The sequence below is a fragment of the Manis pentadactyla genome, chromosome 16, assembly GCF_030020395.1.
Source record: "Manis pentadactyla isolate mManPen7 chromosome 16, mManPen7.hap1, whole genome shotgun sequence".
NCBI classification, from domain to species: Eukaryota; Metazoa; Chordata; class Mammalia; order Pholidota; family Manidae; genus Manis; species Manis pentadactyla.
Genome location: NC_080034.1, coordinates 37,839,630 through 37,864,320, shown reverse-complemented (window position 1 = coordinate 37,864,320; position 24,691 = coordinate 37,839,630). Strand labels below are relative to the sequence as shown.

The 24,691-nt window shown below is 40.3% G+C and overlaps 1 protein-coding gene across 2 annotated transcripts in view; it reads right to left on the bottom strand.

The window, feature by feature from the left end:
- Positions 1-24,691, bottom strand: part of SLC26A8 (solute carrier family 26 member 8) — a 152,886-nt gene that overhangs the window by 3,629 nt on the left and 124,566 nt on the right. For both annotated transcript variants that reach the window (XM_057494044.1, XM_057494045.1), the window contains 8 exons: positions 20,646-20,741; positions 19,421-19,527; positions 19,270-19,339; positions 18,749-18,841; positions 18,533-18,664; positions 12,617-12,988; positions 1,653-1,707; positions 1,370-1,554 (listed from right to left, as the gene is read on the bottom strand). In XM_057494044.1, coding sequence (XP_057350027.1) covers positions 1,370-1,554; positions 1,653-1,707; positions 12,617-12,988; positions 18,533-18,664; positions 18,749-18,841; positions 19,270-19,339; positions 19,421-19,527; positions 20,646-20,741 — 1,110 coding nt within the window. The remainder of the gene's footprint in view (positions 1-1,369; positions 1,555-1,652; positions 1,708-12,616; positions 12,989-18,532; positions 18,665-18,748; positions 18,842-19,269; positions 19,340-19,420; positions 19,528-20,645; positions 20,742-24,691) is intronic.

The following is a 24,691-nucleotide window of genomic DNA, read 5'->3' as shown; positions in this document are numbered from 1 at the left end:
CTATAAACATTTTCCAAATATAATGTCTGGCACACACCCAAAGATTACTAGGCACATTAGACTTTGATAATGAAGGATGCATACGGAATTTCTTAAGGCGGTAATTCTCAAAGTGTGGCTTATGTTCCATTAACATCAACATTTCCTAGTGACTTTTTAGCAATGGAAATTCTCAGGCCCCACCCCAAACTCACTGATTCAGAAATTCAGAGTATTAGGGCATAGAGGGACCTAGCAGTCTGTGTTATGACAAAATATTTTGGCAATTCTGGTGTATACTAAAGTTTAAGAACCACTGGAAGTCCCTAACATAAGCAGGAAGACCTCTGGCCAGAGATTTTGTCCAGAGAATTCTTGCTCCAGATGGGGGTGGACCTGATACTGAGGTTTCTTCCAATTGAAAGGCTTTGTGATTCTATGATTTTCTAAATGGGAGTGAACTATAGATCAGAATAGAAAAAAAACTATGGTCAAATCTAGCTATCAGGGGAAAAAGTTGTGCTGGATAAGCAGAGGCACATAACCTCTGAAAATTCTCAACAAAGCAAGAGAAATACTTGGTAAAACACTACTTAAAAAAATAAAAAGAAGAAAAAGGTCATATTTTGCAAGCTTGGTTGTCTTAAAGTTTAAAAAAGATACTACTCTGGTAATACTTTTCTTGTCATAAAAAATTCAAACACTGAAATCTGTTAAGTCAAAGAATCAGGGGTTTAATTAAAAAATAATTTCTAGTCTTTAGATAATATTTTTGTTCCCGTCTGTTCTTTAATTTCCCTGTTTTTGGGAAACCTTAGAGGCTAATTTGGAGACAATGAAGCAGGCCCAGCTTTTTACTTAGTATTTATAAATGGCTAAAAATTTCTGGCTTATAAATCATTCTTTGCAGTTGGTCAGGTTCAGTATATCTCATATTACTCACAATGTAAATTATATCCTAAGTGAGACTGGCAGATCTTTACCTCTGCTAGTTCATCAGCTTTATCATTCATTCCTAGGGTGGGGCAGGGGGTAGATTCTAAAGGTATATAGCTAGGGGAGATACTTAAAACATTTAGTGATTGGAATAGTACTGGCAATAACCAAGCTGGCTGTAAAAGGATCCTAGAGGTCTCTGCTGGGTCATGTAACACTCTCTTCAGTTGGGAGAGGGTTCTGAATGGCATGCAAATGCCATGGCAGTGGGGCAACTTGGACTCAGGTCTGCTGCTATGTTACCAACTGGCAAGGGAGCATTTCAACATCTCAGAGTTTGGCACAACCATATTCAAAAGCCTTCCCTGGATGTTGCCCATCTCCATCTGGTCAGGCATCTCCCCACACCTCATTCCCAACTCACTCCCCACCCTCATGGTTCACATCATCCAACCTTGTCTGTTTCTGAATAGGTTTCCTGTATCACTGTCTCCGATTCATCCACGCTTAACTCAGAGGACTCTGGAAACTTCCTTGATAAGGCAAACAGCACAGCATCATGGAGCGTGAGGAACAGTTGGGCCTTGGTGATGCCAGCGTCAAAGAAGTCATTCCTCTCAAAGTCCCTGACCACAGAAGCTACAGACAAAACCCCAAACACACACAGGGTCAGACACTCGGAGAGGAGAGCACCCGGGTGCCAAACACAGCCCTCTCATAGGAGGAAAGCTACTCACAGTGACATCCTGAAAAGAGCACCAAAATGTTGGCATTTTGGAAAGCATTGCACATCTGCAGGGAGAGAGTAAGCCAGTGTTAGAGATTTTCACACTGACTGGAGAAGGATCTTCTAATTAGCTGAGTTTTAAATCCCTTTGGTCACTCACTTGTCTGTGGTATGCATACCTTTGTATTCCAGTTCAGCTCTATAAACACTTGTTTAGCGCATTTCTATATGCCTGGAAATATCTGAAGTTCTTGGAATACAGGAGACTAAGACAGTTTCATGTGGGTGAGGAGTGAGAGGGAAAGTTGCCCACAGTCTCAAGAGGGGAAACAGTTCGCAGCAAGAGATGATGTTCATGTGAGGACAGTGCTAGGACAGAGACAGGCAGAGGCATGAGGGGCACACAGTGGACAGTCCCATGAACAACCATATCTCGGTGTCATTACCTAGTATTTGCATGTGACCCCCTTCTCCCTGCAGTTCACTGAGCAGAGGAGACAACACATGGCACAGAGATGGTCAAGCAATAGAGTAGGGAATGGAATTCGGGACCCTGCAGGTCATATTCAGAGCTGCTCTGTGAAGTTGCATTTGACTTTAGTAAAACATCATATACTTAGTAATATCATATTAATAAACCCCAGATACTGGCCTCAAGGTTACTTTAGCCAATACATATGTTTTGGAGCAATAAATCTTAAAAGTTTAATTCAAAGCAAGTCAATATTTACCTTAATAGTCTATGATTGGATAGACTCTAGCCTGAGCACTAAGTTAAAATGTCAAAAGAAACAAAACACAGAGATGGGCAGAAGATGGCAGCATGAGTAGAGCAGCGGAAATCTCCTCCCAAAACCACATATATCTATGAAAATATAACAAAGACAACCCTTCCTAGAATAAAGACCAGAGGACACAGGACAATATCCAGACCACATCCGCACCTGAGAGAACCCAGTGCCTCGTAAAGGGGGTAAGATACAAGCCCCGGCCCCGCGGGAGCCGAGCGCCCCTCCCCCCCAGCTCCCGGCGGGAGAAGAATATGCAGACCGGGAGGGAGACGGAGCAAAGGACTGCCGAACACCCAGCCCCAGCCATCCGGGCCAGAGTGCAGGGCCCTGGATACTAGGAAAACAGGGCAGCAAGAACAGTGAGCGAGCACCGGAGGCCGGGCGCCAGAGTACATAAGAAAAGCGAGCGACCATTTTTTTTCTTCTTTTCTGTTTTGTTTTGGCGAGTGGTTTTTGGAAGTCTTAAAGGGATAGGGCCCCCAATACTAGGGAAACAGGGCAGTAAGAACAGTGAGCGGGCACTGGTGGCCTGGCGCCGGAGTACATAAGAAAAGCGAGTGACCATTTTTTTTTTTCTTTTCTGTTTTGTTTTGGTGAGCGCTTTTTGGAAGTCTTAAAGGGATAGGGCCCCCAATAGTAGGGAAACAGGGCAGCAAGACCAGTGAGCAGATGCCTAAGGCTGGCGCCAGAGAATAAAGAAAAACGAGCGGCCACCTTTTATTTTTTTAATTAAAAAAAAATTTTTTTTTTTTTAAATTTATAATTTTTTTTTTTTTTGTGGTCGTTGTTTTGTTTTGGCGGGTGCTTTTTGGAAGTCTTAAAGGGGCAGGGCGGGTCACTTAATCCAGAGGTAGGGAATCCGGGATCTCTGGGCACCCTAACCCCTGGGCTGCAGGGAGCAGGGAGGCCCCTTACGGAGATAAATAGCCTCCCAGCAGCTCCTGCTCCAACGCGACTCCACCACTTTGGAGTAGCTGCCCGAGCCAGGCCACGCCCACAGCAACAGCGGAGATTAACTCCATAGCAGCCGGGCAGGAAGCAGAAACCCTGTCTGCGTGCAGCTGCCCAGCACAAGCCACTAGAGGTCGCTGTTCTCCCAGGACAGGAGGGCCACAAACCAACAAGAAAGGAAGTCCTTCCAGCCGTCACTCGTCCCAGCTCTGCAGACTATTCCTATCACCATGAAAAGGCAAAGCTACAGGCCGACAAAGATCACAGAGACAACACCAGAGAAGGAGACAGACCTAACCAGTCTCCCTGAAAAACAATTCAAAATAAGAATCATAAACATGCTGACAGAGATGCAGAGAAATACGCAAGAGAAATGGGAAGAAGTCCGGAGGGAGATCACAGATGCCAGAAAGGAGATTGCAGAAATGAAACAAACTCTCGAAGGGTTTATAAGCAGAATGGATAGGATGCAAGAGGCCATTGATGGAATTGAAACCAGAGAACAGAAATGCATAGAAGCTGACATAGAGAGAGACAAAAGGATCTCCAGGAATGAAACAATATTAAGAGAACTGTGTGACCAATTCAAAAGGAACAATATCCGTATTATAGGGATTCCAGAAGAAGAAGAGAGAGGAAAAGAGATGGAAAGTATCTTAGAAGAAATAATTGCTGAAAACTTCCCCAAACTGGGGGAGGAAATAATAGAACAAACCACGGAAATACACAGAACCCCCAACAGAAAGGATCCAAGGAGGACAACACCAAGACACATAATAATTAAAATGGCAAAGATCAAGGACAAGGAAAGAGTTTTAAAGGCAGCTAGAGAGAAAAAGGTCACCTATAAAGGAAAACCCATCAGGCTAACATCAGACTTCTCGACAGAAACCCTACAGGCCAGAAGAGAATGGCATGATATATTTAATACAATGAAACAGAAGGGCCTTGAACGAAGGATACTGTATCCAGCACGACTATCATTCAAATATGACGGTGGGATTAAACAATTCCCAGACAAACAAAAGCTGAGGGAATTTGCTTCCCACAAACCACCTCTACAGAACATCTTACAGGGAATGCTCTAGATGGGAGCACTCCTAGAAAGAGCACAGCACAAAACACCCAACATATGAAGAATCGAGGAGGAGGAATAAGAAGGGAGAGAAGAAAAGAATCTCCAGCAGTGTATATAACAGCTCAATAAGTGAGCTAAGTTAGGCAGTAAGATACTAAAGAGGCTAACCTTGAACCTTTGGTAACCACGAATTTAAAGCCTGCAATGGCAATAAGTACATATCTTTCAATAGTCACCCTAAATGTTAATGGGCTGAATGCACCAATCAGAAGACATAGAGTAACAGAATGGATAAAAAAGCAAGACCCATCTATATGCTGCTTACAAGGAACTCACCTGAAACCCAAAGACATGTAAAGACTAAAAGTCAAGGGATGGAAAAACATATTTCAAGAAACAACAGTGAGAAGAAAGAGGGGTTGCAGTACTAATACCAGACAAAATAGACTTCAAAACAAAGAAAGTAACAAGAGATAAAGAAGGACACTACATAATGATAAAGGGCTCAGTCCAACAAGAGGATATAACCATTCTAAATATATATGCACCCAACACAGGAGCACCAGCATATGTGAAACAAATACTAACAGAACTAAAGGGGGAAATAGACTGCAATGCATTCATTCTAGGAGACTTCAACACACCACTCACCCCAAAGGATAGATCCAACGGGCAGAAAATAAGTAAGGACACGGAAGCACTGAACAACACAGTAGAGCAGATGGACCTAATGGACATCTATAGAACTCTACGTCCAAAAGCAACAGGATATGATATACATTCTTCTCAAGTGCACATGGAACATTCTCCAGAATAGACCACATACTAGGCCACAAAAAGAGCCTCAGAAAATTCCAAAAGATTGAAATCCTACCAACCAACTTTTCAGACCACAAAGGCATAAAACTAGAAATAAACTGTACAAAGAAAGCAAAGAGGCTCACAAACACATGGAGGCTTAACAACACGCTCCTAAATAATCAATGGAACAATGACCAGATCAAAATGGAGATCCAGCAATATATGGAAACAAATGACAACAACAACACTAAGCCCCAACTTCTGTGGGACGCAGCAAAAGCAGTCTTAAGAGGAAAGTATATAGCAATCCAAGCATATTTAAAAAAGGAAGATCAATCCCAAATGAATGGTCTAATGTCACAATTATCGAAATTGGAAAAAGAAGAACAAATGAGGCCTAAGGTCAGCAGAAGGAGGGACATAATAAAGATCAGAGAAGAAATAAATAAAATTGAGAAGAATAAAACAATAGCAAAAATCAATGAAGCCAAGAGCTGGTTCTTCGAGAAAATAAACAAAATATTTAAGCCTCTAGCCAGACTTATTATGAAGAAAAGAGAGTCAACACAAATCAACAGTATCAGAAATGAGAAAGGAAAAATCACGACAAACCCCACAGAAATACAAAGAATTATTAGGGAATACTATGAAAACCTATATGCTAACAAGCTGGGAAACCTAGGAGAAATGGACAACTTCCTAGATAAATACAACCTTCCAAGATTGACCCAGAAAGAAACAGAAAATCTAAACAGACCAATTACCAGCAACGAAATTGAAGCGGTAATCCAAAAACTACCAAAGAACAAAACCCCCGGCCCAGATGGATTTACCTCGGAATTTTATCAGACATACAGGGAAGACATAATACCCATTCTCCTTAAAGTTTTCCAAAAAATAGAGGAGGAGGGGATACTCCCAAACTCATTCTATGAAGCTAACATCACCCTAATACCAAAACCAGGCAAAGACCCCACAAAAAAAGAAAACTACAGACCAATATCCCTGATGAACGTAGATGCAAAAATACTCAACAAAATATTAGCAAACCGAATTCAAAAATACATCAAAAGGATCATACACCATGACCAAGTGGGATTCATCCCAGGGATGCAAGGATGGTACAACATTTGAAAGTCCATCAACATCAACCACCACATCAACAAAAAGAAAGACAAAAACCACATGATCATCTCCATAGATGCTGAAAAAGCATGTGACAAAGTTCAGCATCCATTCATGATAAAAACTCTCAGCAAAATGGGAATAGAGGGCAAGTACCTCAACATAATAAAGGCCATCTATGATAAACTCACAGCCAACATTATATTGAACAGCGAGAAGCTGAAAGCATTTCCTCTGAGATCTGGAACTAGACAGGGATGCCCACTCTCTCCACTGTTATTTAACATAGCACTGGAGGTCCTAGCCATGGCAATCAGACAAAAGAAAGAAATACAAGGAATCCAGATTGGTAAAGAAGAAGTTAAATTCTCACTATTTGCAGATGACATGACACTGTACATAAAAAACCCTAAAGACGCCACCCCAAAACTACTAGAACTGATATCGGAATACAGCAAAGTTGCAGGAAAGAGAATCAACACACAGAAATCTGTGGCTTTCCTATACACTAACAATGAACCAACAGAAAGAGTAATCAGGAAAACAACTCCATTCACAATTGCATCAAAAAAAATAAAATACCTAGGAACAAACCTAACCAAAGAAGTGAAAGACTTATACTCTGAAAACTACAAGTCACTCTTAAGAGAAATTAAAGGGGACACTAACAGATGGAAACTCATCCCATGCTCCTGGCTAGGAAGAATTAATATCGTCAAAATGGCCATCCTGCCCAAAGCAATATACAGATTTGATGCAATCCCTATGAAACTACCAGCAACATTCTTCAATGAACTGGAACAAATAATTCAAAAATTCATATGGAATCACCAAATACCCCGAATAGCCAAAGCAATCCTGAGAAAGAAGAATAAAGTAGGGGGGATCTCACTCCCCAACTTCAAGCTCTACTATAAAGCCATAGTAATCAAGACAATTTGGTACTGGCACAAGAGCAGAGCCACAGACCAATGGAACAGACTAGAGAATCCAGACACTAACCCAGACATATATGGTCAATTAATATTTGATAAAGGAGCCATGGACATACAATGGCAAAATGACAGTCTCTTCAACAGATGGTGCTGGCAAAACTGGACAGCTACATGTAGGAGAATGAAACTGGACCATTGTCTAACCCCATATACAAAAGTAAACTCAAAATGGATCAAAGACCTGAATGTAAGTCATGAAACCATTAAACTCTTGGAAGAAAACATAGGCAAAAACCTCTTAGACATAAACATGAGTGACCTCTTGAACATATCTCCCCGAGCAAGGAAAACAACAGCAAAAATGAATAAGTGGGACTATATTAAGCTGAAAAGCTTCTGTACAGCAAAAGACTCCATCAATAGAACAAAAAGGAACCCTACAGTATGGGAGAATATATTTGAAAATGACACATCTGATAAAGGCTTGACGTCCAGAATATATAAAGAGCTCACATGCCTCAACAAACAAAAAACAAATAACCCAATTAAAAAATGGGCAGAGGAACTGAACAGACAGTTCTCCAAAAAAGAAATACAGATGGCCAACAGACACATGAAAAGATGCTCCACATCGCTAATTATCAGAGAAATGCAAAGTAAAACTACAATGAGCTATCACCTCACACCAGTAAGGATGGCTGCCATCCAAAAGACAAACAACAACAAATGTTGGTGAGGCTGTGGAGAAAGGGGAACCCTCCTACACTGCTGGTGGGAATCTAAGTTAGTTCAACGATTGTGGAAAACAGTATGGAGGTACATCAAAATGCTCAAAACAGACCTACCATTTGACCCAGGAATTGCACTCCTAGGAATTTACCCTAAGAATGCAGCAATCAAGTATGAGAAAGATCAGTGCACCCCTATGTTTATCGCAGCACTATTTACAATAGCCAAGAATTGGAAGCAACCTAAATGTCCATCGATAGATGAATTAATAAAGAAGTAGTGGTACATATACACAATGGAATACTACTCAGCCATAAGAAAAGGGCAAATCCAATGATTTGCAGCAACATGGATGGAGCTGGAGGGTATTATGGTCAGTGAAACAAGCCAAGCGGAGAAAGAGAAATACCAAATGATTTCACTTATCTGTGGAATATAAGAACAAAGGAAAAACTGAAGGAACAAAACAGCACCAGAATCACAGAACTCAACAATGGACTAACAGGTACCAAAGGGAAAGGGATTGGGGTGGACGGGTGGGTAGGGAGGAATAAGGGGGGGAGAAGTAGGGGGGTATTAAGATTAGCATGCATGGGGGGGTAGTAGAAAAGGGAGGGCTGTACAACACAGAGAAGGCAAGTAGTGATTCTACAACATTTTGCTATGCTGATAGACAGTGAGTGTAAAGGGGTTTATCGGGGGGACCTGATATAGGGGAGAGCCTAGTAAACATAATATTTGTCATGTAAGTGTAGATTAGTGATACCAAAAAAAAAAAAAAAAGGGCAGTTCCTGTGTGGTAACCTCCAATGAGTTCTACACAAGGGTATAAAGGGCATATAAAAGTGTAGGCAAAGGGTCTGTTTGTGTTTATACAGAGGATCAAATCCTAATTGGGCTACCCCAAAAATGAACTAAGATACGATATGAAAAAGAACTTCCAACATCAGCACTCTCTGGAAGACTATGCCAGAAGATGATCATCAAAAAACCCCAACAAAGATCCACACACTGCTACAGCTGTAGATGCACTCATCCCACCAGCTCCTGGACTTGCCATGGGAATGAGGAAGGAGATATCTAAGCTGGCCTGTGCATACAGTAAAACAGCAAATTTGACTGGATCTATACTGTTGGAACTCAACCAAGAATTAGGAGAAGTGCAAATTGTAGAGCTCCAAAATCCTTACAACTACAGACTATTTACTGTTAAAAGAACATAAGGGATGTGAACATTCCCCAGGAATGGGTTGTTTTAATTTGTCTGATTTCTCTCAGACTGTTCAAGTTCAGTTGGACAATATCCACCATATCATAGATAAGTTTTCACAAATGCCTAAGGTGCCTAACTGGTTTTCTTGGTTTCACTGCAGATGGCTGGTAATTACAGATATGCTTTGGTTATGTAACTATACTCCTATTATGTTAATGTGTGTGTGCAATTTAAGTAGTAGCTTAAAACCTATACATGCTGAAGTTACTCTACAAGAAGATATGTCAAAGGAATAATCAATCTTCCCATGTTTTCTTCCGCCTGCTACTTCTATAGCTTTTCTTCTTCCTTCCTAATTACAACCCTTAAATAGAATTCGTGCCTCATATCAAATTTACCGAGTATCATAATTCTTCCAAGTGGTAAAGATACCTCAAGACAAATGCTGGGCATAGAAGCTACAGGGCATAAATATGCAAAGAAATAAAAAGCTAACCATTTCAAACTATAAGGCTTCTCTCTCACTTACCAAATTTACATTTCCCTGTATGGCCCTGGAAGATGACTGGTTAGCCAGAGACGGGTAAGATTCCTCAAGGGAGGAACAACCTAAGACAGGCACAGTCGCAGGGGGGTCATCAGGTGAGAAATTGGGGATCAACAGAGGTGAGGCTTAGAACCTCATCCCCCTGTTCTGAGAGAAATCTTCTGCATCTGTGGATGTTTTATTGCCCTTGTCTAGCTTGGATTAACACATAGTCTACAGGCACACACCTGATCATCTACATTTGCTCTCTTACAACACTAAACTATGTTTTCTACCTTTATCTTGTATCTACCTACCACTTCAGCATTTTATTAAAAATAATAATAATAAAGAGAGAAATGTGGTATCCACATATAAATCAAGTATAAAAATCAAATGAGTATTCATATTTGAACTGACTGTTTATAGTTCATAATGCATGAGCAAAACCGAAGGTTTCTGTGATGGCTGCCCTTGTACTGTTCACCATGTAAGAACTTATTCACAATGTAAGAATTTGTTCCCCATGTAAGAACTTGTTTGTTATGCCTCAGAAGATTGGAGACTGATGAAAATTAGGCTTGGGGTGGATTAATGATTGTGCATTGAGCATTGACTCCCCTATACAGAATTTTATTGTTGTTAACAACCATTTGATCAATAAATATGAGAGATGCCCTCACAAAAAAAAAAAAAAAAAAGTACACACTTCCAATGGTAAAATAGTAAGTAACCGGGATGTAATGAATATAGTCAAGATATTTTAAGAGCTTGGTATGGTGATAGCTGGTACCTAGAATTGTCATGTATATAAATGTTGAATCACTATGTCGTACACCTGAAACTAATGTAATGTAATACTATGTGTCAACTACCCTTCAATAAAAAATAATTATCTACAAAAAAAAAAAAAAAAGAAACAAAACACAGACTCTACTTCTTTCACTACTGACAGGAAACATGAAAGTTATTCTTCATCATATGGTAAATCATAAAGTCATTTGGTAAAGAGCCACTATGGAGATCCTTTAAATGACAAGCAGTGGAAGAGGGAATCCTATTATTAGGAAGGAGCTTAAATCAAATAGTTGTCAAAGAACTACTGCTGGGATTTTTCTTAAGTAAGTTTAAGCTTTCAGTTAGAAAATAAAACAATGATTTTCTCTAATAAGGTGGTATAGAGAAATTACAGAAACAATGAAGAAACCGGTATTTTTAAAAGTATTAAAAGTGCATCATGAATCTCTGACGGCTGTAAAGCAAAGGTATCTGACGTTGTGTCCATGTTGTGGCTGGAGCAGAAAGTCGCCCACATAGGCCAGGTGTGGATGGGTCATCCCAGGACCAGCACATACAGTGCCTGCCCAAGAAAGGAAGGCAAGATGGGAGAGAGGAGAGGACAGCATGGCACCACTGTGCTATAGAACGTGGTAGGAGTGATACAGAGTGAGACCCTGAGTTCCAGTGCTGAACAGGCCGCTGACTAGCTGTGAGCCTGGGACTCTTAGGGGGAAATGTGGCTCCTCTCTCAGGACTGTTGTGAGAATTAAATGAGGTAGTGTGTATAAATGTGCCCAACTCTGTCTGGCATGTAGTAGGCATTCAGTAATGTAGGCTGAATGAAATCTGAAGTAACAACTACTGTGCAAGCCTGGGAGAAGAGAGCATAGCCCAGCAACACAACCTAAGATGGAAAAGCCCCAAAGCCAGTCTTAGACTTGAGTCCAAAAATGGGATGGAAAGAAACATCTCGTGTTGGGAAAGCCCTTAATAGTAATCTCTTCCAAGCCTCTCATTTCATAGATGAGGAAACCAATACCCTGTGCAATTCAGTAAGTTACCTCAGGTCAGATGGACAGTGAGCGGTAACACTGGGTCACCGCATGTACACAGACCACCAACCAGAGTTCTTTATGCTGTAAGAGGCTTCCTATTGCCTCAGACGGAAGAGGAGCTGGACTCAGGAGAGAAGCATTTTCCTTTAGGACTACGAAGGTTTGATGAAATAGGATCTGAGGATGAAAGAAATCAGCCAGAGGAGCAAAAAAAGAGCTGGAAAGTGAGTGTTTAGAATGTTTTAACTGCGGCCACTGCCAACAGGAGCAAAGAATGAGATAGAGGGCTGTCAGCTGGGATAAGCTGTCTGAAAGACACTGAACAGTAAAAGCAATGTGGTCCGTTGTGCATCTAAACTGTCCCTATTGTATAAGGAAAAAGATGACAAATGTCAGAGAAACCAGAGAGTGGGAGAGAAGCCTGGACTCAGGGACAAAATTTTTGACGGAAAAATTCTTCCCTGCCCATTTCACCCACAGATGCAGGCAACAAAGAGGGAACTGGGGAAGATCCTATAGGTTCTGGACCAGGCAGCCCCAGGCTTTGGGTATCATTTTATCACATCTTCTTTAAATCTGAGTGCTTTTTACAATGTCTAGCTCAGAGCAGTTCCTTTAATAGTGAAGAATTCTTGATGAGCTTTTTCTGTAGCATTTGGGCACATTCCTTGGAGATTTGCAGCTAACTCCCAGGATGCACTGGGAGTTGCTGGATGTGACACAGATTGCTGTTTCAGTGGTGCTAAAAGTTTCCTATTTTTCATTCCTTGAGAAATAATACATCATGCTTAAAGAACCAACCAGTTCAGTAAATCAAGGGTGAGTTCATTTCCATTTTAACCTTTAACTGTCTTCAGTGTCTGCATTTCAAGTGGCCTGGGAGTCACATAGCAGCTGATCAATGACTAACAGGATTCAGTCAGGATCAGGGGTAGGATGGTGGCAGCAGGAGGGAATCAGAGCCCTTGTTAAAGCCTCCTCTGTACTTACCTGCCTTAATATGACTGAAGCCTGTGAATCCACAAAATGCACCATGGAGAAATCCAGGATGATGGTGTGGGTGCTGGTTGGAAGCGATACCTCTGAGTGAGGGACAGGCAAACTACTCTCCCCTTGATTTTCAGAAGCTTCGGGCAGCGCCATCAAGTCTTTTCTGGAGGGATTCTTAGGAAGCTGAGTTTTCTCCACCTCCTCACAGTTTTGCCCACAATTCCTCTGAGATGTGGAAGATATTATGTAGGGTTCTTGGTCATCTGACGTAGCTTGGCTCATGTTCACGCTCTCGAACTGTGAGCAGTGGATCAGGTTAATGGGGGATGTATCGTGGTCCTGTTTGCTTTCAAATCTCTCTGTGTAAACAATCTGGGTAAACAGAATTAGGGGAGGATGGTGTACAATCCAAACAAGGACTGGGAGTACCTGCAACTGTGCTGTTCCCATCTATCACTCAACTCCCTCTCTCTTAGGAAACTTCTCTGCAGACTAGGTAGTGTACACTTTTGGCTTGGATATCTCACTTTACTTCAAGCTTGTGACTGAAACCCCATTTATTTCTCCTTATCCTTACCACTCATAGCATCCCCTCCCAACTTCCTTCTGTGCATCAGTGACATTATTATTGGTGTAGTGAGCCAGATTTTAAATGATCTTTGATTTATTCCTTTCCCTCACCCCTGAGTTCTGGGTTGTAATTAGTCTCCAATGGCCAATAATACTTTGAAGTATTTCTTCCATTAGTCCCTTTCTCAACACCGCCTTCTTTTTGTTTCAAATTCAGGTACATACAATAAAGTGTATAAAACTTGATATACACAATGAGGTATCACCTCACACCAGTCAGAATGGCCGCTATCAAGAAGACAAGAATTAACATGTGTTGGTAAGGATGTGGAGAAAAGGGAACCCTCCTATACTGTTGGTGGGAATGTAAATTGGTCCAGTCACTGGGGAAAACAACACGGAGTTATCCCCAAAAAACTAAAAATAGAAATAGCATATATATGACCCAGCAATTCCACTTCCGGGAATTTATGCAAAGAAAAAAAAATCATTACTTAGAAAAGATACATGTACACTTATGTTCACTGCAGCATTATTTACAATAGCAAAGACATGGAAGCAACCCAAGTGCCTGTCAATAGATGAATGGATAAAGAAGATGTGGTTACATGTACATAATGGAATATTATTCGGCCATAAAAAAGAAAGAAATCTTGCCATTTGTGATAACAAGGATGGACCTAGAGGGTATCATGCTAAGTGAAATGTCAGGCAGAGGAAGACAAATGCCCTATGATTTTACTTATTTGTGGAATCTAAAAAACAAAACAAACGAAAAAGAAGTAGACCCACAAAAATAGACAACAGACTGTTGGTTACAATAGGGATGGGAGACTGGGGATGAGTGAAATAGGTAAAGGGAATAAAGACATACAAACTACAGATTGTAAATAAGTTAGACATAGGAATGGAATCACAACATAGAGAATATAACCAATAATATTGTAATATCTTGGTATGATAATGGGACGATTATACTTATTGCAGCAAGCGTCTCGTGATGTATATAATCACTGAGTCACTGTACTATGCCTTTGAAACCAACATAATATTGTATGTCAACTTTATTTCAATTAAAAAAAAGAGGGAAGAAATCCTTGGTGTACAGCTTGATGAATTTTGGCATATGTATATACACTCATGTAACCATCAACCAGATCAAACAATAAAACATTCTAATTTTTTTCTCTTTCACCTATTTCACCCATCCCCACCTCCAGGCAACCACCAGTCTGTTCTCTGTGTCTATGAGTTTATTTCAGTTTTGTTTGTTTTTGATTCCACATATAAATGAAATCATATGGCATTTGTATTTCACAGTCTGCCTTATTTCATTTGGCATAATGCCTTCAAGGTCCATCCATGTTGTTGCATATGGCAGGATTTCATTCATTTTTGTGGCTGAGTAATATTCCATGTATAATAGTAACCACATTTTTTCAATCCATGCATCTGTTGACAGGCATTTAGGTTGTTTACATATTTTGGCTACTGTATACAATGAATACTGTGATAAACATAAGAATGCATATATCTTCAGATTAGCAATTTTTGTTTTCTTTGGGCAAATTCCCTGAAGTGGAATTGCTGGATAATATGGTATTTCTATTTTTGGTGTTTTGAGGAGCTTCTATACTGCTTACCATGATGGCTGCATCAATTTGCCATCCCACCAAGAGCATCAGCATCTCCTTCCTTTATCAGTGAAGACAGTCTTCTGTCAGATTTCCTTAAGACAACGATATGATTTGAGCAGGGCTGTCTTTACCTTTCACTCTTTCATTACCCCTGAGAGGTCTGTTACCTGCTATAGCTTAAGGACAGTACCAAGCACCAGGAATATAATGGCACGCAAGATGTGAGTCATAATTCTGTAGTCACTGGAATCAGATTCTACCTGAGGGGAGGGCATGTTACCATTCAAAGGATAACAAACAACACATATGGACAAGAACTATAAGGCACATAAAAAAAATGAAAAGAATTCATTTGTTAGAGTGGTTTAATTTGGGGTGATGTTTCTCCCCTTAGTCACAGTTTCAGTAACCCATAATCATCTGTGGTCTGGAGGCAGATGATCCTCCTTCTGATATATGGTTACAAGGTCAATGGTAACCTAAGGCTACATCACAAACGCCAAAGTCATTCACCTCACTCCATCTCATCACATAGACAGTGTATCATTTCACATCATCACAAGAAGAGGGTGAGGACAGTGTAGTAAGATGTTTTGAGAGAGAGAGAAAGACCACATTTATGTAACTTTTATTAGAGTATATTGTTATGGCTGTTCTATTTTATTATTCATTATTGCTGTTGATCTCTTACTGTGCTGAATTTACAAATTAAACTTTATCATAGGTGTGGAAAAAAACATAGTACATATGTTATATAGGAACAAAACATAGTATATATAGGATCTGATACTGTCTGCATTTTCAGGCTAAAGACAGTATTCACTGGGGGTCTTGGAACATAACCTCCCTGGATAAAGGGAGACTATATATTGTACAGCAAAAGAGTGGTATGGACAGATAACAATAGTACAGTTTAAACGGGAGAGGTGTTTTCCAAGGCTTGAAGGCATCTGAGGCCAGTCCTCTGGGGGGCAACTGGGGACTGGCTCAGTAGCAGGGAGATGCAAGTTCCCCTAAGCAGAAGGAAACCTCTGAGAGCCTTCCTTTTCTCTCTATTTACACTCTTGTCTTTCAAAGGCTTTCACAATCCACTCGTGCTGTGTCAGCCTGAACTTACTTCCCAGGCCAAGCCTCTTATCTGAGGACCCCATGTTTATTTCTGCCTCAATATCTTTGGCCAAGCCTATCCACTGACTGTGAGTCCTCTTTTTTCTTACCTGATATAAATGCAAATTTCTCTCTCCTGCCCAGCTCAAGTCCATTCCACCAATAAGTTTCCCTGGCTTTTTGAGTTCATGCCCATCTCTCTTTACCTGAAGTCTTAGAGTTGGAATCTAAACACACAGTTTACAATATAACAGCATACTATAGGTATGGTTTACTATCCTACCTATTTCATCACTTTTAAGATGCACTACTATTTTTTGTACTATCAAGAAAAACCACTTCAAATTAAACTATGCCAGGCCATCAATTGCAGAATGCATCTAGATTTCAGAAATGTGAAAAAAAGCTATTTTAGGATTGATAAAATGCAATAATGCCTCATATGTTACATTAATAGAGTTGTCTCCCTAGTTTGATTTTAAACTCCATGAACTGCTTCAAAGCAATCCTGTGATTTTGAGGGGCTATAGGTGGGTAGCATAGGTCAAACAAGATGGGCTATGAGTTGATAAATCTTAAAGTGGACATAGAGGCTCATTATGTGACTAGATAGCTAGGCAGAAAAAGGGTTAATGGGGAATTTAGAGCGAGAGTTAACATTTCTCTGCTGAATTGTTTTGTAGAATAAGATGTTCAAGGAAGAGCAGGCCTCAGGCAGGTAGTTTGTAAATGTTACCTGCAGGAGCTCCCCTGACAGCTTCTGGAGGCCCCCTCCCAGTAGCCAAGGACTGAGAGTTCTGGCCAGTCGCTACCCATCTCCTGAACACCAATCAGAATTGTGCTGAGTTTTCACCTCATTTGCACAATTTATGTACTAACTTGAATTGTACTGAGTGTTCTATGCCTATCAGAGAGCTGCCCTGTGCTTAGCTGAGGGAGACACTGCTTTGGGAGCTATCCCCAGTGCTCTCCTTTCTTGCTGCAAGTAATAAACTGCTTTCTTACAGTCTGGCTCAGGTGAGCCTGAGGAGCTGCTGACACAAAGAGCGGACTTCGCAGGATGCTGCGTGGACACCCACGAAGAGCTGCTGACACCTGCAGAGAGCTGCTAACACTCACCAAGAGTTGATGCTCCTTGAGAGCTGACACTCAGCAAGAGGTGAACTGAGAGTGAGAAATGAACCCCTTCTGTTCTGTTATGATTATACTTGTCTCTACTTTCATATATGTTCAAATCTTTCTATGAAAAATACAATTTTTTAAATAAAGAACAACCTGGACGAACTTCGAGGACTTTGTGCTAAGTGAAATAAGCCAATCACAAAAATACAAATCCTACATGATTCCACTTATATAAGGTGTCTGCAATAGTCAGATTCATAGAAACAAAGCAGAATGGTGGTTGCCAGGGGCTGGGAGGAGGAAGAAATAGGGAGTCATTCTTTGATAGGTGCAGAGTTCCAGTTTTGCAAGATGAAAATGTTCTGGAAATAAATGGTAGTGATGGTAGCACCAAAATGTGAATTACATTTAACATTACTGGTAAATTTTATGTTAGGTGTGTTTTTTTACCATGATAATAATAAAAAATACCTGAATACAGAGATCCTTAAAAATTCTTTTTCCTTTTTCATAGTGTCACAGTTCTGGGCACATAATAGGAGCTCAATAAATATGAGATGATCCTATTCTACTCTAAAGTGTTTTTGCTGATGTCCTATAAATACCTTCAATAATACTCAGTGCACTACGGATACAAATAAAAATTAGAAAGAGTGTTAATTCTGTCCTGTCGGCAGGGAAATTGGTATTTTCATGGAGCTCAGTAGAACCTATGCTCCACTAGGGTGTATGGGAATGAGAGTGGGTGCTTGGTGTTTGCAGATGCGTATGTAAGGAGGGTGACAGGAGAGGTCTGTGTGGGGGGAAGTAATCTGTGTGTGTGTGTGTGTGTGTGTACAGAGCTGCCCCTCCAAGGTGTAGGTTAGACTGGGTGGAAGTCTCCAAAGCTAGAACTGAGAAGCCCTGCTCTGAGGAAAGGGAATATTTAGACCAAATCTGAGTTGGAAATAATGAACACTTTGTAACTCATCAGCTAAGATAATCTTCAAACACTGTAAAATCCCATGGGTGCCATCTGCGCCCCACCCCCACCACTATTTCCCTGGTCACAGGCAAGCATCACCCTGGCAGACCCCTGAGAGCCCCAGCCACACTGACCCTGCTGTAGTTGCAATTATATAACAATCTTTAACTGGCTTATTTTCAGAAAACTAAAGCCAGGTAGCTAAAAGTCAAGGTAATCTATACAACTAGGGAATAATCTCAATATGCAAACTCTCTGTGCTCAGACGAGGCACTGGCCGTTGAGTAGGGACTCAAAAGAGTCAGACCGTCTCCTCCTGCCTAGGTCAAGAACTGAACCTTAAAGGGGAACCTGTGTCTTCATTAATGAGTAGAAATTTGATTTCTAATTACCACAGTTCATCTAAGAATCAAAATCCCTTAGGGAATTTAGATTTTCTTTTTTTCCTAGAAAACTACTCATACACTTCTTTATAAAATGTGGGGGGAAATGCAGAAAAGGAGAGGTGTTTCTAACCCTGGCCAGTGGTTCCAGTTCATCACAGCTGCAGAAACACTGACAAATCTTCTCTTCCTGGAAGCCAGCTTCATTTCGATTAAACAAGCTGAAAACTTCTTCTTCTTTAAGAGGTACCCTTACCATTTCAATCTGGAAGATAGGAGAGGCCTCGTACAGGTGGTGAGTGGTGGAAGAGAGGGGTTCCGAGGAGGCGGAGGGGAGGAAAGCTGTTACCTCTTTTAATAGCTTGTGCTTTAGGTGGTAAACATTGACAAATGTAATGGAGTTGCAGCACTGGAAGATTTTCACCCCAGGAATGTTTGTAACCTGCAAGACAAATGTAAAGTCAAGGGAAATTTCTAAGCTTTTTTACAGAGTAAGAAAAAGTCTTTAGAACATTCTGGGGAGTCTAAATTCTTCTTTATAAGAGGCAAGGAAGGAAACAAATTCCTTCCTCCCATTTTTCACCCCATGCTTTTCCTTTCTTCTTTCCCCTCCATTTCTTCTCTCTTCTCTTTTTCTTGACCTTTCCCTACTAAAGTACATTTTAAAATTACCCATAGCTGGCTGCAGTACCCTAGGCATTTCCCTTTTAATTTGCCTGCCTCTACCATCATGCATCAATTCTCCCTTCTTGGTAAATGCGCATCTGTAGTGCAGCAAACAACAGCAAAGGGATTTTGTAGAAAAATTAAACAGGAGGCCTGGTCCACCCCATCCTTTGGGAAAAGGAGTGGGCTGATTTGGATTCTTACCTCCTGATAGTCACTGATGCTTCTGTAAATGTTGGTGTTAGGGATCTGACCCAGGAGGAGAATCTTAGTTCTGAAAGGAAATGCATTTGCCTTCAGGCCATACCTGCCTTACCTTGCCCGGGCCATCCTCCTATCACCTGAGACAAAGTACCTGTGTGAATGAAAAGTGATGACGAAGGAGGCAAAAGCTACTGAAATGAGTAGTCCAACGTCCAGCCCCAGGAAAATGGCAGATATGAATGTCACCATCCAAATAATCTTATGGAAAAGCAGAAGAGAAAAGGAAGGCCGTGATAAGAAGCAGAATTGAGAGAATCACCAGTTCTATCTCTTAATTTACCTTTACCCTCTCCCTCCCAACACCTGGGATTTAGTGAAGCAATTCCTCAGCCATGTGGACTGATGCCCTCACAAATGATTTGGTCCCAAGGTTGCCCAGAGAATTCTTTCATGCATCCTTGGTCACTTCTTTCAATTCTCTCTTGAAACTTCAGTTTCCTTGCATGAAAAATAGGCATAATAATATCTACTTTGTAGGCTTTTTGAAATTAGAATTACCATTGGTAAGGCAACCCAGAACACTCACTGAATGCTAGTTGCTATTTTAAGATCTATAACAGTTACTGCGAATCTTTAACAGCTTTTTCAAGCCCTTACCCCACCACCTTCTACATCATTTCAGCAAGTGATTAGAATTTCATCTTCACAGAGAAGATGGCTGAAACTTCCTTAAGTATTTATTTACTTCCCTCTCCACCTGCTTTAGTTAGTATCTGCCCTCAACTCTCCCCCGTTCTCCCAGTCCTACCGGAAGTGTTATCCCTCCTCCTAGGACTAAAAGCTCTACTTGTGCACTAGACCACATACCCTTTTAGCTCCTCAGGGACCTGGATCCAAAACTAATCCCTTTTTGCATCTCTTTGCCTGTACTGGTTCCCTCTCCTCTCATTGTGTTATATTCCCTCCACCTTTAAAAAAAAATATCTTGCCGTTTCCTGTTTCTGTCCCTGAGTTTTGGGCTCTAGAGAGAAGGAGGGTGGTTCATCGGCCATTCTGCCAGGCATGACACTGCCTTCTCTCATTAGGAGTTGTGTCTCCGTCCTGGAATGTATTTACATTAACTGGATTGAAAGTCATTCAAAGAAGCAAGGTATGACAAACCCTTCTTACTAGATTTGCATGTAACTGTAGCCACCTAATTTTGCATAGCTGGAATGAGGCCTCAGTATTTCTATGCACCAACAATTTTGGCTGCTTTTTTTAAGCTAGGGTATTCAGCATCCAAGAATGGCAAGTGTCCTTCATGTTGATGTCTTTCTGTCTCTCCAACCTTCCCCTTTGTCCTTCCCCACCTTAGCCAGTGTGTCTACACTTACACAATCATATTGGTTCTGTCTCCAGAGATTGGGTAGGTTGTAAATGGTTTCAAGATAGGGTAGGATGTTGCTCAGGATGACACCAGCCACCACAGCCTGTGGGGAAAAGCACAGCCTCATATTCCCTTCAGGGACAAAATTGCTAAATCTCCATAACCACAAAAAGTTAGCCTTGTCACTCAGAGATATTAGGCATTGATTTTTGTGAAAATTCACAATTCTATTCATTGTCTAATCAAATAAATTCTCCACATTTTTCTCTGCTCTCCTCCATAATTTGTCAAAAGCACAAGATAAGGTGAGACCATGGCCAAGGCCTGATTGATTTGGCCAGTAAAGTCACAACAAGTCCCTGTTAGGTTCAGGCCACTGGTTACTTACACTACTAGTGAGAGGAAAAGTAGCCAAAGATTGCATCATCTAGTCCCTTCGGTTCAGGTGTTGTCACTTTTGGTGTATGGGACAAGACCCGCTAGGAGCTGACACATTTGGCTACTTGGCCGGCCTTTGTCTAGATTGGGTGAAATATCTGTGACCAACATTGCCTCGAAACCATTCTCAGGTGGGATAACAAATGAAGGAAACTTTCACTCCCAGAGATTCTAAAAGCATTTCAGTTCAAGTCTAATCATGGTACACTATAATTATTTCAATAATAAGATACCATCTTTTGTCTGTCAAATTAAATTTAGCAAATTTAAAACATTGAAAACACCCCATGTATATGGTTGTTGAGATAAAAGGTTACTGCACTTTTGGAAAATAATTCAGTTATGTATCAAGAAATGCTGATATACTGTCACAGAGTTTTATTTTACTTTTAGAAATTTATCCTAAATATGGAAAAGGGTAGATGTATAGAATTACTCCTTGTTATGTTATTTGTAATAACAAAAACTCATGCAACCTAATTTTCCAGTAAGAAAACTATTAAATAAGTTATAGTATGGAGGAGCATGCTATATATTAAAACAAGTACACAAAATTGTATGCCTTGATATGTATGTACTGTATGTATATAATTGTACAATTATGCAAATAATATCCAGTCATACAAAATAACATTGGTTAGATATATGACAAAATATTAACAGTGGTGTATTTGTGATTATGGATGACATTTTTACCTATTATGAATTCTCCAAAGTTTAAAAAATAAGCATGTTGACCCCCCAGAAATACAAAAAATTATTAGAGAATACTATGAAAATCTATATGCTAACAAGCTGTAAAACCTAGAAGAAATGGACAACTTCCTAGAAAAATACAGCCTTCCAAGACTGACCAAGGAGAAACAGAAAATCTAAACAGACCAATTACCAGCAATGAAATTGAATTGGTAATCAAAAAACTACCCAAGAACAAAACCCCCAGTCCAGATGGATTCACTGCTGAATTTTTTTAGACATAAAGAGAAGACATAATACCCATTCTCCTTAAAGCTTTCCAAAAAATAGAAAAGGGGGGAATACTTCCAAACTCATTCTATGACGGCAGCATCACTCTAATACCAAAACCAGGCAAAGACCACAAAAAAAGAAAATTACAGAGCAACATCCCTGATGAACATAGATGCAAAAATATTCAACAAAATATTAGCACACTGAATTCAAACATACATCAAGAGGATCATACACCATGACCAAGTGGGATTCATCTCAGGGATGCAAGTATGGTACAATATTCAAAAATCTATCAACATCAGCCACCACATAAACAAAAAGAAGGACAAAAACCACATAACCATCTCCATAGATGCTGAAAAACCATTTGACAAAATTCAACATCCATTCATGATAAAAACTCTCAACAAAATGGGTAGAGAGGGCAAGTACCTCAACATAATAAAGGCCATAGATGACAAACCCACAGCCAACATCATACTTAACAGTGAAAAGCTAAAAGCTTTTCCTCTAAGATTGGGAACAAGACAGGATGCCCACTCTCCCCACTGTTATTCAACATAGTACTGGAGGTCCTAGCCATGGCAATCAGACAAAACAAAGAAATACAAGGAATCCAGATTGGTAAAGAAGAAGCCCAACTGTCACTATTTGCAGATGACATGATATTGTACATAAAAAACCCTAAAGACTCCACTCCAAAACTACTAGAACTAATACTGAAATTCAGCAAAGTTGCAGGATACAAAATTAATACACAGAAATCTGTTGCATTACAATACGATGAACTAGCAGAAAGAGAAATCAGGAAAACAATTCCATTCACAATTGCATCAAAAAAGAATAAAATAACTAGGAATAAACCTAACCAAGGAAGTGAAAGATTTATACCCTGAAAACTACAAGACAGTCTTAAGAGAAATTAAAGAGGACACTAACAAATGGAAACTCATCCGATGCTCTTGGCTAGGAAGAATTAATATTGTCAAAATGGCCACCCTGCCTAAAGCAATCTATAGATTCAATGCAATCCCTATCAAAACACCAACAGCATTCTTCAACAAACTGGAACAAATAGCTCTAAAATTCATATGGAACCACCAAAGACCCCAAATAGTCAAAGCAATCCTGAGAAGAATGAATAAAGCAGGGGGATCTCACTTCCCAACTTCAAGCTCTACTACAAAGCCACAGTAATCAAGACAGTTTGGTACTGGCACAAGAACAGACCCACAGACCAGTGGAACAGTATAGAAAGTCAAGATATTAACCCAAACATGTATGGTCAATTAATATATGATAAAGGAGCCAAGGGTATACAATGGGGAAATGACAGCCTCTTCAAGAACTGGTGTTGGCAAAACTGGACAGCTACATGCAAAAGAATGAAACTGGATTACTGTCTAACTCCATACACAAAAGTAAATTTGAAATGGATCAAAGACCTGAATGTAAGTCATGAAATCATAAAACTCTTAGAAAAAAACACAGGCAAAATCTCTTGGACATAAACATGAGCAACTTCTTCATAAACATATCTCCCCAGGCAAGGGAAACAAAACCAAAAATGAACAAGTGGGACTATATCTAGCTGAAAAGCTTCTGTACAGCAAAGGACACCATCAATAGAACAAAAAGGCATACTACAGTATGGGAGAATATATTCATAAATGACAGATCTGATAAAGGGTTGACTTCCAAAATATATAAAGAGCTCACACACCTCAACAAACAAAAAGCAAATAATCCAATTAAAAAATGGGCACAGGATCTGAACAGACACTTCTCCGAAGAAGAAATTCAGGTGGCCAACAGGCACGTGAAAAGATGCTCCATATTGCTAATCATCAGATAAATGCAAAGTAAAACCACAATGAAATATCACAATCACCTCATACCAGGGAGGATGGCCACCATTCAAAAGACAAACAACAACAAATGTTCATGAGGATGTGGAGAAAGGGGAACCCTCCTACACTGCTGGTGGGAATGTAAACTAGTTCAACCATTGTGGAAAGCAGTATGGAGGTTACTCAAAAAGCTCAAAATAGAAGTACCATTTGACCCAGCATTTCCACTTCTAGGAATTTACCCTAAGAATACAGCAGCCCAGTTTGAAAAAGACAGATGCACCCCTATGTTTATTGCAGCACTATTTACAATAGCCAAGACATGGAAGCAACCTAAGTGCCCATCAGTAGATGAATGGATAAAGAAGATGTGGTACATATACAGAATGGAATATTATTCAGCCATAAGAAGAAAACAAATCCTACCATTTGCAACAACATGGATGGAGCTAGATGGTATTGTGCTCAGTGAAATAAATCAGGCAGAGAAAGACAAGTACCAAATGATTTCACTCATATGTGGAGTATAAGAACAAAAAACTGAAGGAACAAAACAGCAGCAGAATCACAGTACCCAAGAATGGACTAACAGTTATGAAGGGAAAAGGGACTGGGCAGGATGGGTGGGAAGGGAGGGATAAGGGGGGTGGAAAGAAAGGGGGCATCATGATTAGCACGTATAATGTGGGAGGAGGCACGGGAAGGGCTGTACAACACAGAGAAGACAAGTAGTGAGTCTACAGCATCTTACTACGCTGATGGACAGTGACTGTAATGGGGTTTTTGGGGGGGA